Genomic DNA, 13,774 nt, shown 5'->3' with positions numbered 1-13,774 from the left:
GGTCGTTGATTGCAAACGAAAGGTCTAAATGGTCTTATTGTAAATGTGTAAAGTTCATGGGTCTGAAAAGTTGTAAAGATCGAATGGTCGAAAGGGTCAAAATGGTCTGGTGTCTAAAGGGTCTTAAAAGGTTGAAAGGGTCTAAATGGTGCAATTTAAGATCTAAACGATCAGAATTGTCTGAAGGGAACTAAAGGGTCTTAAAACATCGAAAAAGAGTTGAAAGGTCAAAGGGGTCGACAGGGTATTAAAAGGTCTGAAAGGTGTGAAAGTCTAAAGGGTAAAAAGAAGTCAAAGGGGCTTCAGGGTTATGAATGGTCTTAGAGGATCTCAAGGGTCTAAGAGATCTAAGGATTCTAAAGAGTGTATCAGGGTCTATATGGTCTTAAATGGCCTTAAGGGTCGAAAGGGTGTTAAACGTTGTTAGGGGTCGAGTTTGTCTTTGTGGCCTTCTGGGTCGAAAAGGGTATTCGAGGTCTTAAATGGTCTTAGGGGTCTAAAGGGTCTTGGGGATTTAGAGGGTCTTAGGGCTGTAAAGGGTTTTTGAGGGTCTTCGGGTTCTAAAGGGTCTTAGAGTTTGAGATGGTCTTAGGGGTCTTAAATGGTCATCAAGTTTGAAAGGTTCTTTGGCATCTTAAATGGTCTTGGGGTTCTAAAGGGTCTAATGTAATTAATACACAAACTCACGTTCTGTGTGGACAAACAAACAAACAAACAAACAAGAAAACGATGGCGTGCAGAACACGATACTTGCAAAATCCACCCGCCTCTCCAAAGGTTGCCATGGATACGTCAAATTTTCCATTTCATGAAGATTAAAATTGACAATCTTAATCAAAGCTCAGGTCAATTGGATGAAAATTGTTATTTTTCAGATAAAAATTGATGATTTCAGAAGTTTGACCTTCAGTTGACCTTTGACCTTTTGACCTCAAAAATAGTTGGTTTCCCCAATTCAGTGATGCATCTGCAAATCTAGTTCAAATTTCAAGTCGATCAGATGAAAATCGATTATTTTAGAAATCTGACCTAAAGATGACCTTCGACCTTTGACCTCAAAATAAATAGGCTTCTCAGTTGAGACTACCTCTACAACTTGGTATAGTTTCATGACAATCAGTTTAGAATTGTAACCTGTCAGCGATAAACAGACACAGACAGACAGAATAACATAATCTACTGACCAATATACTTGAAAAATATTCGATTTTGCAAATAACAAACGGACCCGAATGTAATTCCCTCTCCTCTGGTGAGGGTAATCAGCATAGACCAACCAAAAAAAACCGTACTTTTGATGTAGAGTACAAGTCGAATTGGCTAATATTCCCATTTTTCTTTCCTTCATTCATAGATAAATCGATTTGGAGTCTAGGACAAGCTAGATCAACTACGGTAGTTTAGCAAAACTGTCATTCAGAACAATACATACAGGTGTCAATGCCTCCCTAACATTCGCAATGCAGTACTTACAGGGTCATGGGCATTAATGAGTTGTTTTGTACATGTTATTTGAATTACTTCAAGGGACGACCTTTCGGATCAATTAGGATTGACATTTTTCAACATATTCGTCATCATAAAGAGGTAAAATATTTAAAAGAACCAACAGAATCATTATCAGCACTGGGTCAAAGCACATTACATTTTGTCGCCATTCACGACTCATTCATAAATATGAACACCTGACACATTGTAATACAAGCACTCAATGTTTGTCCACATATTTTGCAGACATGATTGGCCTCCTTGGTTTTCTCAACATAAGATTTGTCTTCGTACAAATACAGTCATACCTCTTCGAATGGAACCTCAACCAACGGATTTTCGCAAAACGTCAATGAAAATATCTATTTAAAGACTTTTTTTTTTGCCTTGGAGACAACTTCAGGGACGTTGTCCAGCTAGCCATTCGAGCTGGACTTGATGGGGTAGATGTTGACGATGTGAAGGAGCTGCTGCAGGAGCTGGACAAACACTGAGCTAATCAAGAGGCTGAAGACGCAGAAGAAACTGCACCGGAAAAATTCCTCAACAAAAAAAAGACTTTAATTGATGTCTACAGGATGTTGTGTCATGCAATCGAGCTTGTTGCTGAAAATGACCCTGATATGGAGTGAAACACAGGAGTCAAGTGAAATGTGTTCAACGGTTTTGGCCCCCGACACGGAGATGCTTCGCAACATGAAGTGAAGAGGAAGGCTAAACAGTTAACCCTCGATGCCATCTTTGTGAATAAATCTGAAGCTTTGCAGCAGGATGAGCCACAGCCTGGCCCATCTTCAGTCCAGGAGTAGCTGCTCCCTCTCGTCTCTCAACGTTGCCAGCAAGGAGGAATAGTTTGGGCAGTATGAGTGAGTGCATGGTGGTGTGCATACAACATAGCAAACACTGAAATAATTAACTGGTGAGTGTTATTAAATTTAGTTTCATATGTTATTTATGTGAACAAAGTCTTCATTTTATCTATACAACACCATGCTGTATTTTTAATTACCAAAGGAAGCCATCAAATAGCACTTATAGGGTAAGAATTAACACTGTCAGCACCATGTTATAATTACCTCTTTTAAAGGATTATTCGCTTAGTGGACAAGTCTCAATAACCAATCTTGTCTGTTAAAAGAGGTACGGTAGTATTCATATTTTCCAGAAGTTCTGATCACACCATCTTCACACGCGGAACCTCGGTGACGACTTCTCCGATCCGGATTCATCGCGTAGCCTGGTCGATTCCTTGATCGGAGATTTCTTGATTCCAGATTCTCCGCACAACTCACCCAGAAGCCCGATCAGGGTGAGGGGAGCACGGTATCACTCTGGGCGTACCTCCCCTTTGCCTTCCCAGTTGACAAATTCATGTAGTAGTCCATCTAAGACACAAAGGCCTGCCTCTCCCTCCCTGTAACCCCACCACTCCACGCCCGCACCTCTCCCATCTCGACAAGCAATCTCGGAGAAACATCTTGTCTGCTTAACATCGTTTTAATTAACAACACACGATCTAGTAACAGATCCACGACGTTAAGTGGAAACTTGCTGAAGTGTGTTTTGAATTTACACTTATACAATATATTTCAGAAAACATCTAACTTTGCAAATAAAAACAAGAGCTCAAGTGAGCACAATATACGCCCGAACAAGAAGGTATATACAGAATTGTGCTACCACATGGAAAACAGCATCCTGGTTGCCATGGCAACCACTTTCGATGACGAACTTATGTCGCGACACACCGTCTCCACAGTCTGTACCTATGTACCAAATATGAAACGTGAAAGTTGAAAACTTTGCGAGTTAGAGTGCGTACAGGAACGGACGGACAGACAGACAGACGGACGGACGACCGGTATCACATAATACGCCCCGATATATACAGGGGGCTGCAAAAGTAGGTATACAGTAATGATATACTGGTATACTCCTGACTGTATACCTACTTTTGCAGCCCCCTGTATATATTGGGCGTATAATAAAAATCATTTATTCAATTACATGTCTTAAACCACAGATACGTCGATTCTGGAGTAGAAGTCGAGGCGCGGACTTTCGGAGTAAAAAGGATCAACTTGTACGCCGAAAAATACGGTTGTTGCGAATCTTCCATTTTGCAGGGAAACAAGTGGAACCAAATTCAATACCCTCTGCTCTGGTGAGGATAGAAATCAAAATAATGACACAAGTAAGTATCAACATTTGGAACATAATCTCTGACTTTTTCCCCACTTTTTCCAGGTGTTTCCCGTGCTTGGTAAACGATGCCGAATCTTTTAATCCACTCCAGTGCTGCATGCGTGTCGTCTTGCAATGACCATTTCATCTCACAAAAATATGTACATGGCGTTTCCTTTTCATGGGTGTTTTTAACATTGATTTGAGGATCTCACGTACATCACTTACAGGAAACGACATTAATAGACAATGGACAAATGAACCGCAGTATAAGGAATTTGGACCAGGGATGTTATGTGCTCAGCTGTGAATGCCAAGTAGGCCAAGCCAATATAAAAAAAATCCTAACACTGCATCACCATGTACCGAGATGTTACCAGTAGGATGTTTGATGTCAGTAACATATTGAATCTTTGATAAATGTACTTGTTATTTCATGAGTACGTGCTTTAAGGCACAATGTGATGTGCAGCATCCCTCATGCAGCAAATCACTCACACCACCCCCCCCCCCAATGATTTTTAAAATATAATATCACTGATTTTCAATTCCCTTTAATATAATTTCATCACCAACCTGAATCGATGCAAGATGGTGTTGAAAAGCCGGCCGTCCTGCCAGCATGATGATAGATCATGACAAGGAAGGCCTGGTTGGTGACCCACGACCTGCTGAGCCCATGTCAGCAACTCAACTTGTTCGCCTGGTACCGACACCTGCAATTGGCATTCTGCACTCAGTGGAAAATCTTTGCACACACCTCATACCCGGCAGTAATGTCTAATGTCAGCACGATCACCCTGAATACCACATTCAATCACACAACTCTCCTTCCAAAACCAGGAAGTACTCAATGAGGATCATCATATCGAGTGTGTCACACCATTCAGGTATTTTTTTGAAAACGAAAACCTATCATTACGTGGATCAGTATTTCGTGTAAACATTTCCAGAATTGAGCAGTAAGGTTTAATTTTGATTTCTATCCAAACATCACATCACTACGTCGATTAACCAGGCTCGGTGTTGTAATAGAGCATCCTCTCTAAGCCTGGGAGGGCAGTGTTTCAAACCCTGGCCGAGTCATACCAAAGAGACTAAAAATGGTATGTGCTGCTTCCGTCCTTGATGTTCAGCATTTAAAAGAATAAAAGCACGGATAATCCCCATAGGTTGGCATCCATGGGGAGAAGGAAATTCCTCCTTAGGAATGCCCCACTGAGTGCAGTGAGAAAGGTGGTGCTATTGTTGACGCCACTCGTACCCAGAGTGCCCCAGGAAGTGACGGCCCTTCCCCCAAGCTCAGTGGCTGTGTTTGTCTTGTCTAATGGTCTTGTGTTGTGTCTTGCATATTCGTCGGTATGTCCACATGTGTAGGACGTGCGTGTGGCAACTCCACTACAAGCCTTCAATCCTGGAAAAAATTATGATACAAAACCCTTTAATGACAGCAGAAAGGAGTAATCCATTGAGTTACTCACTTGGATTACTCTCATGGATTCCCAAATACCAAAGGTAAATTGTAATCTGTAACGGATCGCTGTTAAAATTTTACTTTCCCAACCCTTGGTTCCGACAAACAGTTGGAATTAAAAAATAAATGTATTTACTTTGTATTTTTACCATGTCTAAGGTTAATGAACGGGTTCATACATATTTGATATAGGAATATCTGAGGCTGCAAGAACAAAAGGACACTTCAACGTACATTTAAATTAATTACAAAGACAGTAGACAATGGACAGAACACTGTATATGGGACTTGGAACTTGGAATTCCAACATCATGAGTCCGGTGCTCAGATGGCAGCAAAAAACAAGCAAACCGAGATCTTCAAAGAAAAGCCTTGGAAGAAGCAAAATCGAGATAAAGTCCCATCATAAATCTTTGATTTCATTATAAAACAATGGTTCCCTTACAAATCACCCGGAATGGAAATAGGAGCCACATTATTACAAATCTTTGGAGTTAACAACTTAGTTACAAGATATAAAAGGTACAAACAATTGGGTTTGTAAGATTCTGTTTGTGCACTGATCATCAGATTAGTCGTTAAAAAAGATCAACTACTCTCATCAGAAACTGATGTTGAAGATCATCACACATGATACATTCCCCATCAGGGTTTACTGTTTGATTGCAGATGAATCAACAATATATTGGGAGATGTTAAAACCAAAATGATTGAATAATGATCTTGTTACATCAAGTTTTTTTTTTATCTTACATGCCATCTTGTATTTAATTGGTAAGTCTCCAGTAGGAACTGCTATAACCCACCATGGCACTGCTGCCAAGGGCTTCGATGATGCAGAAGGCCTACTTCAAGCTTTTTAGCCCAGATCTCCACAAACAGATCATCATATCCATTGGACATTGTAATAACTAGCTTTATTACCAACTTCTTCTCGCTCACTTAGTTACTTGGATTGTGCTCGAGCTTGGGGCAGGGTACACAGGGAAAACAAGATGGACACCACAGGGACTTTCAAGTCCTTACATGACAGGGACTTTCAGGAAGGAAAGTAGGGAATTTGAAGGAGGTGGGTTTAGGGTGGATTAACGAGGGACTAAAAGATCATGGTTTTGGATGAGGGAAGATAAGAGATGGTGGTGAACAGTTGTTTTCAAGACCTGGAGGGGAGTGTGGGATTGAAGAGAGTGTGGGAGTTTGTTCCAAAGGTGGGGAAAAAAGAGGAATGAAAGAGTGAAGGTGAGCAGTGATTCTTGATTTTGGTAGTTTTACCAGAAGGGTTTCTGGCAGACCTTAAGCGCCCTGTGGAAATATGGGAGTGGAGTGGGGGGGGGGGATATTGCAGACAGAGCAGGGGGGTCGAGGCCGGAAAAGAGATGGTAGAAGACAGAAAGATCACCGATTTCCAAGCAGATGACAGTGATTGGTTATGCAAATCCTGTGCAACTTTCAAGTTAAAAGGATGTAAATTGACCATGTTTCAGTTGAAAATTGATGATTTTTAGAAGTTTGACCTTGAGTTGACCTTTGACCTTTTGACCTCAAAAATCGTTGGTTTCCCAATTCAGTGACACACTGTGCAAATCTTATTCAAATTTCAAGTCGATCGGATGAAAAACGACAATTGTATAAATTTGACCTCAAGATGACCTTTAACCTCAAAACCAATCGCCTTCTCAGTTGAGACTACCTCCACAACTTGGTAAAGTTTTACGACAATTGGTTTAGAATTGTGATCTGTAGGCGACAAACAGACAAACAGACAAAATAACAAAATTGACGAACCAATATACTTGAAAAATCTTCGATTTTGTAAGATCAACCAACCTACGAACCTCTTCTCGCTCACTTAGTTACTTGGATTGTGCTCTTGTGAAAGCCTCCATATGTTGCTCTCATCGCAGACAGTAAGTAATACTGACTGGTATCATCACCAAAATTGTGAAAATTACAGAACGTAGAATGCAAAATCACAACCCACTCAAGCTTTCGACCAAGGTTCAGACAGTATGTTTAAGTCAAAGAGTGGCCCTCATCATCAAGAATTAAAGCAGACTGCAGGTGCTCAGATCTTAAATATGCTCCCAGAGGGGCGGAGTGAAACAGGTCCACATTCTCGTTGTGACGAAAGGAAATGATGATGCAGGTAATAAGAATGCTGTAGTGTCTAAATAATGAAGATCATTGAGAGCACCCATCAAGAGGCTTGAACACTAACCGTTGTCACCTCTTTTTCTCAGATGATGTTTGAATGTGGTGGATGAAATAGCTTCCTTCTGCCCTTTTATGTTGTATGTAAACCCTCTATATGACACTGTTACTCCGCACGTGTGAAATGGAAAGCAGGGTTGAGTAATTGTTTCACTTTGTCTGTCTGTCTGTCTGTGTACAAACGTCAGTTTATGATCGAGGAACAACTTAATTTAAATTAAATGTTATATTTTGAACATAAATGGAAAAACGACCCTGTGGTTTAACAGTACTTTGGCTCTGAATTCATCCCGATCGCAAATGCGAGAGGAATGAGATAATTGTTTTATTCTGTCTGCCTGTCTGGAAGTCAAACAAAATTGAAAATCATTCCAGACAGGAAACCAACTGATTTTAAGGACATCATAAAAGGACACAAACAACAGGCACGAAGAACAAATGTAACATGTTAAATAAGGTGGTATAAAAGACGCTGCATCAATGGCGGTAAACTTCTGAAAGAAAAGATTCTACAACCTTGAAAATCTTTATTTTATTTCAATTGAATTATATACTTGAACAAATGTAGAACACAAATCCCCTTCTTGGCACTTTCAAAACCCTTCCGTTTCGCAGGACTTGGACAAAATAAACTTGGAGTAAATATTGTGCCGTTTTACATCATCTCGTCCAATCCAATCTGATGCTCGTAAACCCCACCCATGTCCTTCTTTCTCACGACGCTCTCATGTTCGATGAACTCTCTCGCTTTGCTCTTTCATGAGCCAAACTCTATACAATAGGAACAAACATCTTTTGTACAATCGTTGCATTTCAAAGCCGCAACATTCTTTCAATCTTGTTTGTCCTGGATACAGTATGAAGCTCCACAACAGTGAAAATGCATGCTCAGCCTTTTGTGGACAAATGAACGAGCCTGCTCGGCAGCATTTTTCAATCGCAAACGGATTACCTATTGCAATGCCAACGTGTGTTTGCGCAACTTGATGTTGGTGTGAAAAATGTGTTCACCTGAAAACACAGTTATGTCAGGAACTTACTCGCTTTGACAAAAAAAAACCTTCAACAAGGATCACTGTTAAACCGAGCAATGGTCCCATAACTGTGTTTTACTTTTAACATAATCACTTCGCAAGCTCTGTTAAAAAAGACAAGTCAAGCTTTTAGTAATTGTAAGATAGTTTAAACAGAATTTTATATTTAAATAAATATATTGTTACGGTTCTATCCTTTCAGAGCAGCGATCACCTGTATTAATTGTATTTTCTTCGGGCCTTGTTAATCCAGACTTACTGATCACACATCAAAATCATTTTTTAAAGGAAAAAAGGCCTTCTGTAGACTTATTAAAATAAAGAAGGCTCCTCGTTTGTTCCAGAAAATGGTTCACGTCTAAAGCGTCTGCTTCTCTTGCATCAACGGTGGTAAGCACCAACGCCCTGTCGATTTCATTCATCGTTCTACCTGTCCGCTGACGAAGATTGACACGAGCCTTCACGAGCAAGACTAGTTTTTCAGTGTTGTTTAAATAAAGATTGCTTTTTATAAACAGGGAGAGAGAGAGAGATAGAGACAGAGAGAGACAGAGAGGGGCAGAGAGAGGGGGGGGGGAGAGGGGCGGAGAGAGAGGGGCGGAGAGAGAGAGAGGGAGAGACAGAGACAGAGACAGAGACAGAGAGAGAGAGAGAGAGAGAGAGAGAGAGAGAGAGAGAGAGAGAGAGAGAGAGAGAGAGAGAGAGAGAGAGAGAGAGAGAGAGAGAGAGAGAGAGAGAGAGAGAGAGAGAGACAGAGTGTGTGTGAGAGAGAGAGAGAGAGAGAGAGAGAGAGAGAGAGAGAGAGAGAGAGAGAGAGAGAGAGAGAGAGAGAGAGAGAGAGAGAGAGAGAGAGAGAGAGAGAGAGAGAGAGAGAGAGAGAGAGAGAGAGAGAGAGAGAGAGAGAGAGAGAGAGAGAGAGAGAGAGAGAGAGAGAGAGAGAGAGAGAGAGAGAGAGAGAGAGAGAGAGAGAGAGAGAGAGAGAGAGAGAGAGAGAGAGAGAGAGAGAGAGAGAGAGAGAGAGAGAGAGAGAGAGAGAGAGAGAGAGAGAGAGAGAGAGAGAGAGAGAGAGAGAGAGAGAGAGAGAGATAGAGAGAGAGATAGAGAGAGAGATAGAGAGAGAGATAGAGATAGAGATAGAGAGAGAGAGAGAGAGAGAGAGAGAGAGAGAGAGAGAGATAGAGAGATAGAGAGAGAGAGAGAGAGAGAGAGAGAGAGAGAGAGAGAGAGAGAGAGAGAGAGAGAGAGAGAGAGAGAGAGAGAGGGGCGGAGAGAGAGAGAGATAGATAGAGATAGATAGAGATAGATAGAGATAGATAGAGATAGAGAGAGAGATAGAGAGAGAGAGATAGAGAGAGAGAGAGAGAGAGAGAGAGATAGAGAGAGAGATAGAGATAGATAGAGATAGAGACAGAGACAGAGACAGATAGACAGAGATAGAGACAGAGACAGAGACAGAGACAGAGACACAGAGAGACAGAGACACAGAGACACAGAGAGACAGAGAGAGAGAGAGAGAGAGAGAGAGAGAGAGAGAGAGAGAGAGAGAGAGAGAGAGAGAGAGAGAGAGAGAGAGAGAGAATGAATGAATGTAGATTCATTCCTGACAGTGCGTTCGTTCGGCACAGCTTTGTTAGTTGGTGTTTTCCTTGTTCAATTTTTGTTTTCATGGCACGCTGATACACCATTTTGAGACACCTTTCACCACCATTCAAAGCCGACTGCTATGAATTTCTGTTCTCTTATATCACTCCCCTGTCTTTATTCTCCTGTTTATAAGCACTCAGTTTTTTTTCCTGTTTATTTACTTTTAGTTTTTCACATCGGCAGTACCGTGGGAATCTGCAAGTTGTGTGTATGCCACTCGCCGATGTTGGAGTACGATACATTAAATTTACTCGTCTGCGTATTCCTTCATGAGCAGTCCACATTGAAACCACCGAACAAAACAAAACCACCGCCATCACTATAAATGGATATTTGAAGCATACAACGAGTTGAATATTTCCACTCCAGTCCACTAATCAGAATGACAAAACTGATTAAATTATTATGAAACATAGACTCGCATCATTTGTAGAAGTAGGCATGTAAATGACATAAATAACAAAGAGGAAATGAAGATATAAAGAATTAAAATCATACCTTTGAACCATGACCTTGATAAATGATTTCAGGAGACATCTCTACGTCCGAATCACAATCAGGACTTGAACCTTCACCGGCTCCGACTGCACGATCATCATCTCCTCCATTCCAATACGAGCTTGGTCCTTTTGATGCAGATTCCGAAGCTATTGCCTTTGGTTGTGCAGCCACTTCTGTTGTTGCTGACCTGCTGTTTTTTGAGTAACTTGGTAAGTCTGCTGTCTTAACCCCAGGTTCTTGTGATTCTGATACTACAGATGTTGTTTTTGTTCTTGTTACCGTTGATCTGTCTAACTTTTCTGCAGTTGTAATCGATGATGATGCTTCATTTTCTGGTGATGCTATTGTCTCTGTTGATAATTGTGCTCTTGGTTCCACTGGCACTTCAAATGACGCTGGTGTTTCCAAAATTGCTGGTACAACTGATGATTTAAATGTTCCTGAAGAGGTTGGTACAACTAATGATGTTGATATCCTTGAAGAAGTTGGTACTAGTGATATTATCCTTGAAGAGGTTGTTGAAAAGGTTGGTACCACTGATGATGTCGATATCCCTGAAGAGGTTGGCACTATTGATGATGTCGATATCCCTGAAGAGGTTGGTACTAGTGATGTCGATATCCCTGAAGAGGTTGGTACTTGTGATGTCGATATCCCTGAAGAGGTTGGTACTGGTGATGTCGATTTACCTGAAGAGGTTAGCATTACTGATGATGTTGATTTACCTGAAGAGGTTAGCACGACTGATAATGTTGATTTCCCTGAAGAGGTTGGCACTACTGATGGTGTCAATACCCCTGAAGAGGTTGACACTACTGATGTTGATTTACCTGAAGAGGTTGGTACTACTGATGTCGATTTACCTGAAGAGGTTGGTACTACTGATGTCAATTTACCTGAAGAGGTTGGCACTACTGATGGTGTCGATACCCCTGAAGAGGTTGACACGACTGATGGTGTCGATACCCCTGAAGAGGTTGACACTACTGATGTCGATTTACCTGAAGAGGTTGGTACCACTGATGATGTTGATATCCCTGTAGAGATTGGTACTACTGAGGTCGCAGATGCCCCTAAAGAGAATGGTACGACTGATGATGTTAATATCCCTGAAGAGGTTGGTGTTACTGTTGATATCTCTGATGTTGGGATTACTGATGATGCCAATGTCTTTGATGAGGTTGGTATTGCCGATTCCAGCATCCCTGATGACACTGGTTTTACAGATGTATCTGACAAAGCCGATATCTCGCAAGGTGCTGAAGCAAGTGATGATGCTGGTGTGCTGGAGGATGTTGGTGTTGTTGATGCCGTCATCCTTGCTGATGTTTCCAATGATGCAGTTGTTCCAGAAGAGACTTGTGCTCCTGCTGAGGGTGGCATTACTGCTGAAGCTGGTGCAACTGATGATATTGTAATTCTAGATGCTTCTGATATTGCTGATTCAGGTTGTCCAAGTGAGTCCGGTGTCACTGAAGAGTTTTGCACCAATGAGGACATTTTTGAGTTTGATGGTTCTCGAGAAGCAGCTGCTGATGAGGTTGAGATATCTGGACTTATTGAGTCGCTGTGTAACTCTGATGCAAAAGCAGACTTCGGACCAGCCAAAACTTTATTTTCAACATCATACATATCTTCACCACCGACTCCATTTACAAGTAATGGAATAGAACTTTCATTATGGACATCACTGCTTCCACGAATTATTGTTCCTGACATACCAGGTTTGACATCTTGTGGAGAAGTCTCATCCTCATTTTGATTGTCCAAAAGAGTTGCAGGGTCTCCTAGGGAATCATTGGGAAACATTTTCTTCATATCTTTTGTGCCTGGCTTGTTTGACCCTCCAAGCAAATTTGTCCCACTTTCAAAGCTCTGAGTTCTAGGTGGTTGGATTTCAGATAATTCAGAAACAGGCATGATCTCGTCTGTTGTAAGAATGTCGAGACTATTGGTCTGCATATGGTTTTGTGTGCGAAGCCTTTTTCCACTCTCCAGGTTTCCCGTCCTTGGCCTGTCCAATTGAGGCATGCTTTGCGAGAGGTCCTTATCTCTGGGCACACTCCGCATGATGATCTCAGTTGTCAAAGTCACTTTACTTCGGTGTTTACTCGCTGAACTTTGTACAGAATCATCACTTATGTTTCCGACAGACAGACTGTCATCTCTTGCACTCTGCAGATAACTGTTACGTTCCCTTGAGACAACAGTCACAGGTATACCTTCTATTACTTTCTTCTCCATCTTATCTGGTCTTGTGTCTTGCCTATAATATCGGTTTGCCATATCTTCAGAGGAGTTCACAACTTTTCTCCCACTTTTGTCCACATTGGTATTAATAGATCTATCACTGATGGTACTTGGATGGCTACTCATAGAAGCATTTTCCATCCCAGAAGTGTCATCAGCGTTCTCTTGCCGATCTCCATTTTTGTATTGATAATCACTCCCAGAGAGCGTTTGCCTCTCAGCATTTTTGATCGGATCGATTGGAGCTTCTTTTACATCAACTTTTTCTGAGTTTTTTCCAACACAGCTGATATTGTTGCCCATTTTGAAAAATGATGACAACAGCTCAGATATTTCAGTTCACGTGTTATCAGCAGGCTCGCAAGTGAAGTGTCTTGTTAATGAATTTTTTTATCCATTCTTGCCCCCACAGAGCTTCCTTTGTATGTACTTCCTTTTGAAATCTGCTTGCTGATGTTACTAACAGCTTTTGATTTTTCAGAATTAAAAAGTTCTTGTTTTTGAGAGTCATTCACCGAAGAGGAATAAATGGTATTACAACAGAGTATTGAATCGAAGGGAAAAACCTCAGTTTAAGGAAAGCAAGGTAAAATATCACCTCGGTTGGTAAAGCGAATATCCAAACTCCACAACGACGTTCCGAGTCGATTTTCAAACAGCCAAAGGAGACGTCCACAAAGGTGCTCGTGTTTGCAGCTGTTCACCTTTCACGGTTCCGTGCAAGGCAACACTAACCGGATTTTTCAGGTAAGTCGAGTTTTAAAACATGACAGCAATGAAAGGAATGGTTTCTAAAGATCAATTTCCAGGGATATTTGCACGCCCATGTGCCTGAGGCCGAATTAAGAGTCAGATAAATACAAGCATTCTCCGCCCAAATAGGATTGTACTGGGAAGAAACCCTTATAAACAGATGTCCTAAGGCCTAGCCTAATTCATGGTTTGAAATAAACCAAATTACCCAAAAGGGCTTAGAGTACTCAACTAC

At 41.3% G+C, this 13,774-nt stretch overlaps 1 protein-coding gene across 7 annotated transcripts in view; it reads right to left on the bottom strand.

Moving 5' to 3' along the window:
• LOC147013219 (desmoplakin-A-like) overlaps window positions 1-13,560 on the bottom strand; it is a 156,557-nt gene extending 142,997 nt beyond the window's left edge. For 2 of the 7 annotated variants that reach the window (XM_085854861.1, XM_085854863.1), the window contains exons 1-2: window positions 10,534-13,560; window positions 4,249-4,388 (exon numbers count right to left, since the gene is read on the bottom strand). In XM_085854861.1, the coding sequence (XP_085710987.1) occupies window positions 4,249-4,388; window positions 10,534-13,089 (2,696 nt within the window). In that variant the 5' untranslated portion in view covers window positions 13,090-13,560. The remainder of the gene's footprint in view (window positions 1-4,248; window positions 4,389-10,533) is intronic. The other 5 variants (XM_085854859.1, XM_085854860.1, XM_085854862.1 and 2 more) reach the window with 4 other exon arrangements.
• Window positions 13,561-13,774: the final 214 nt, after the last annotated feature.

Source organism: Eptatretus burgeri, chromosome 14, assembly GCF_056783735.1.
Source record: "Eptatretus burgeri isolate ZD-2024b chromosome 14, Ebu_testis_v1, whole genome shotgun sequence".
Classification (NCBI taxonomy): Eukaryota; Metazoa; Chordata; class Myxini; order Myxiniformes; family Myxinidae; genus Eptatretus; species Eptatretus burgeri.
The sequence above is the reverse complement of the archived record's forward strand: the minus strand, read 5'-3'. Positions and strand labels throughout refer to the sequence as shown.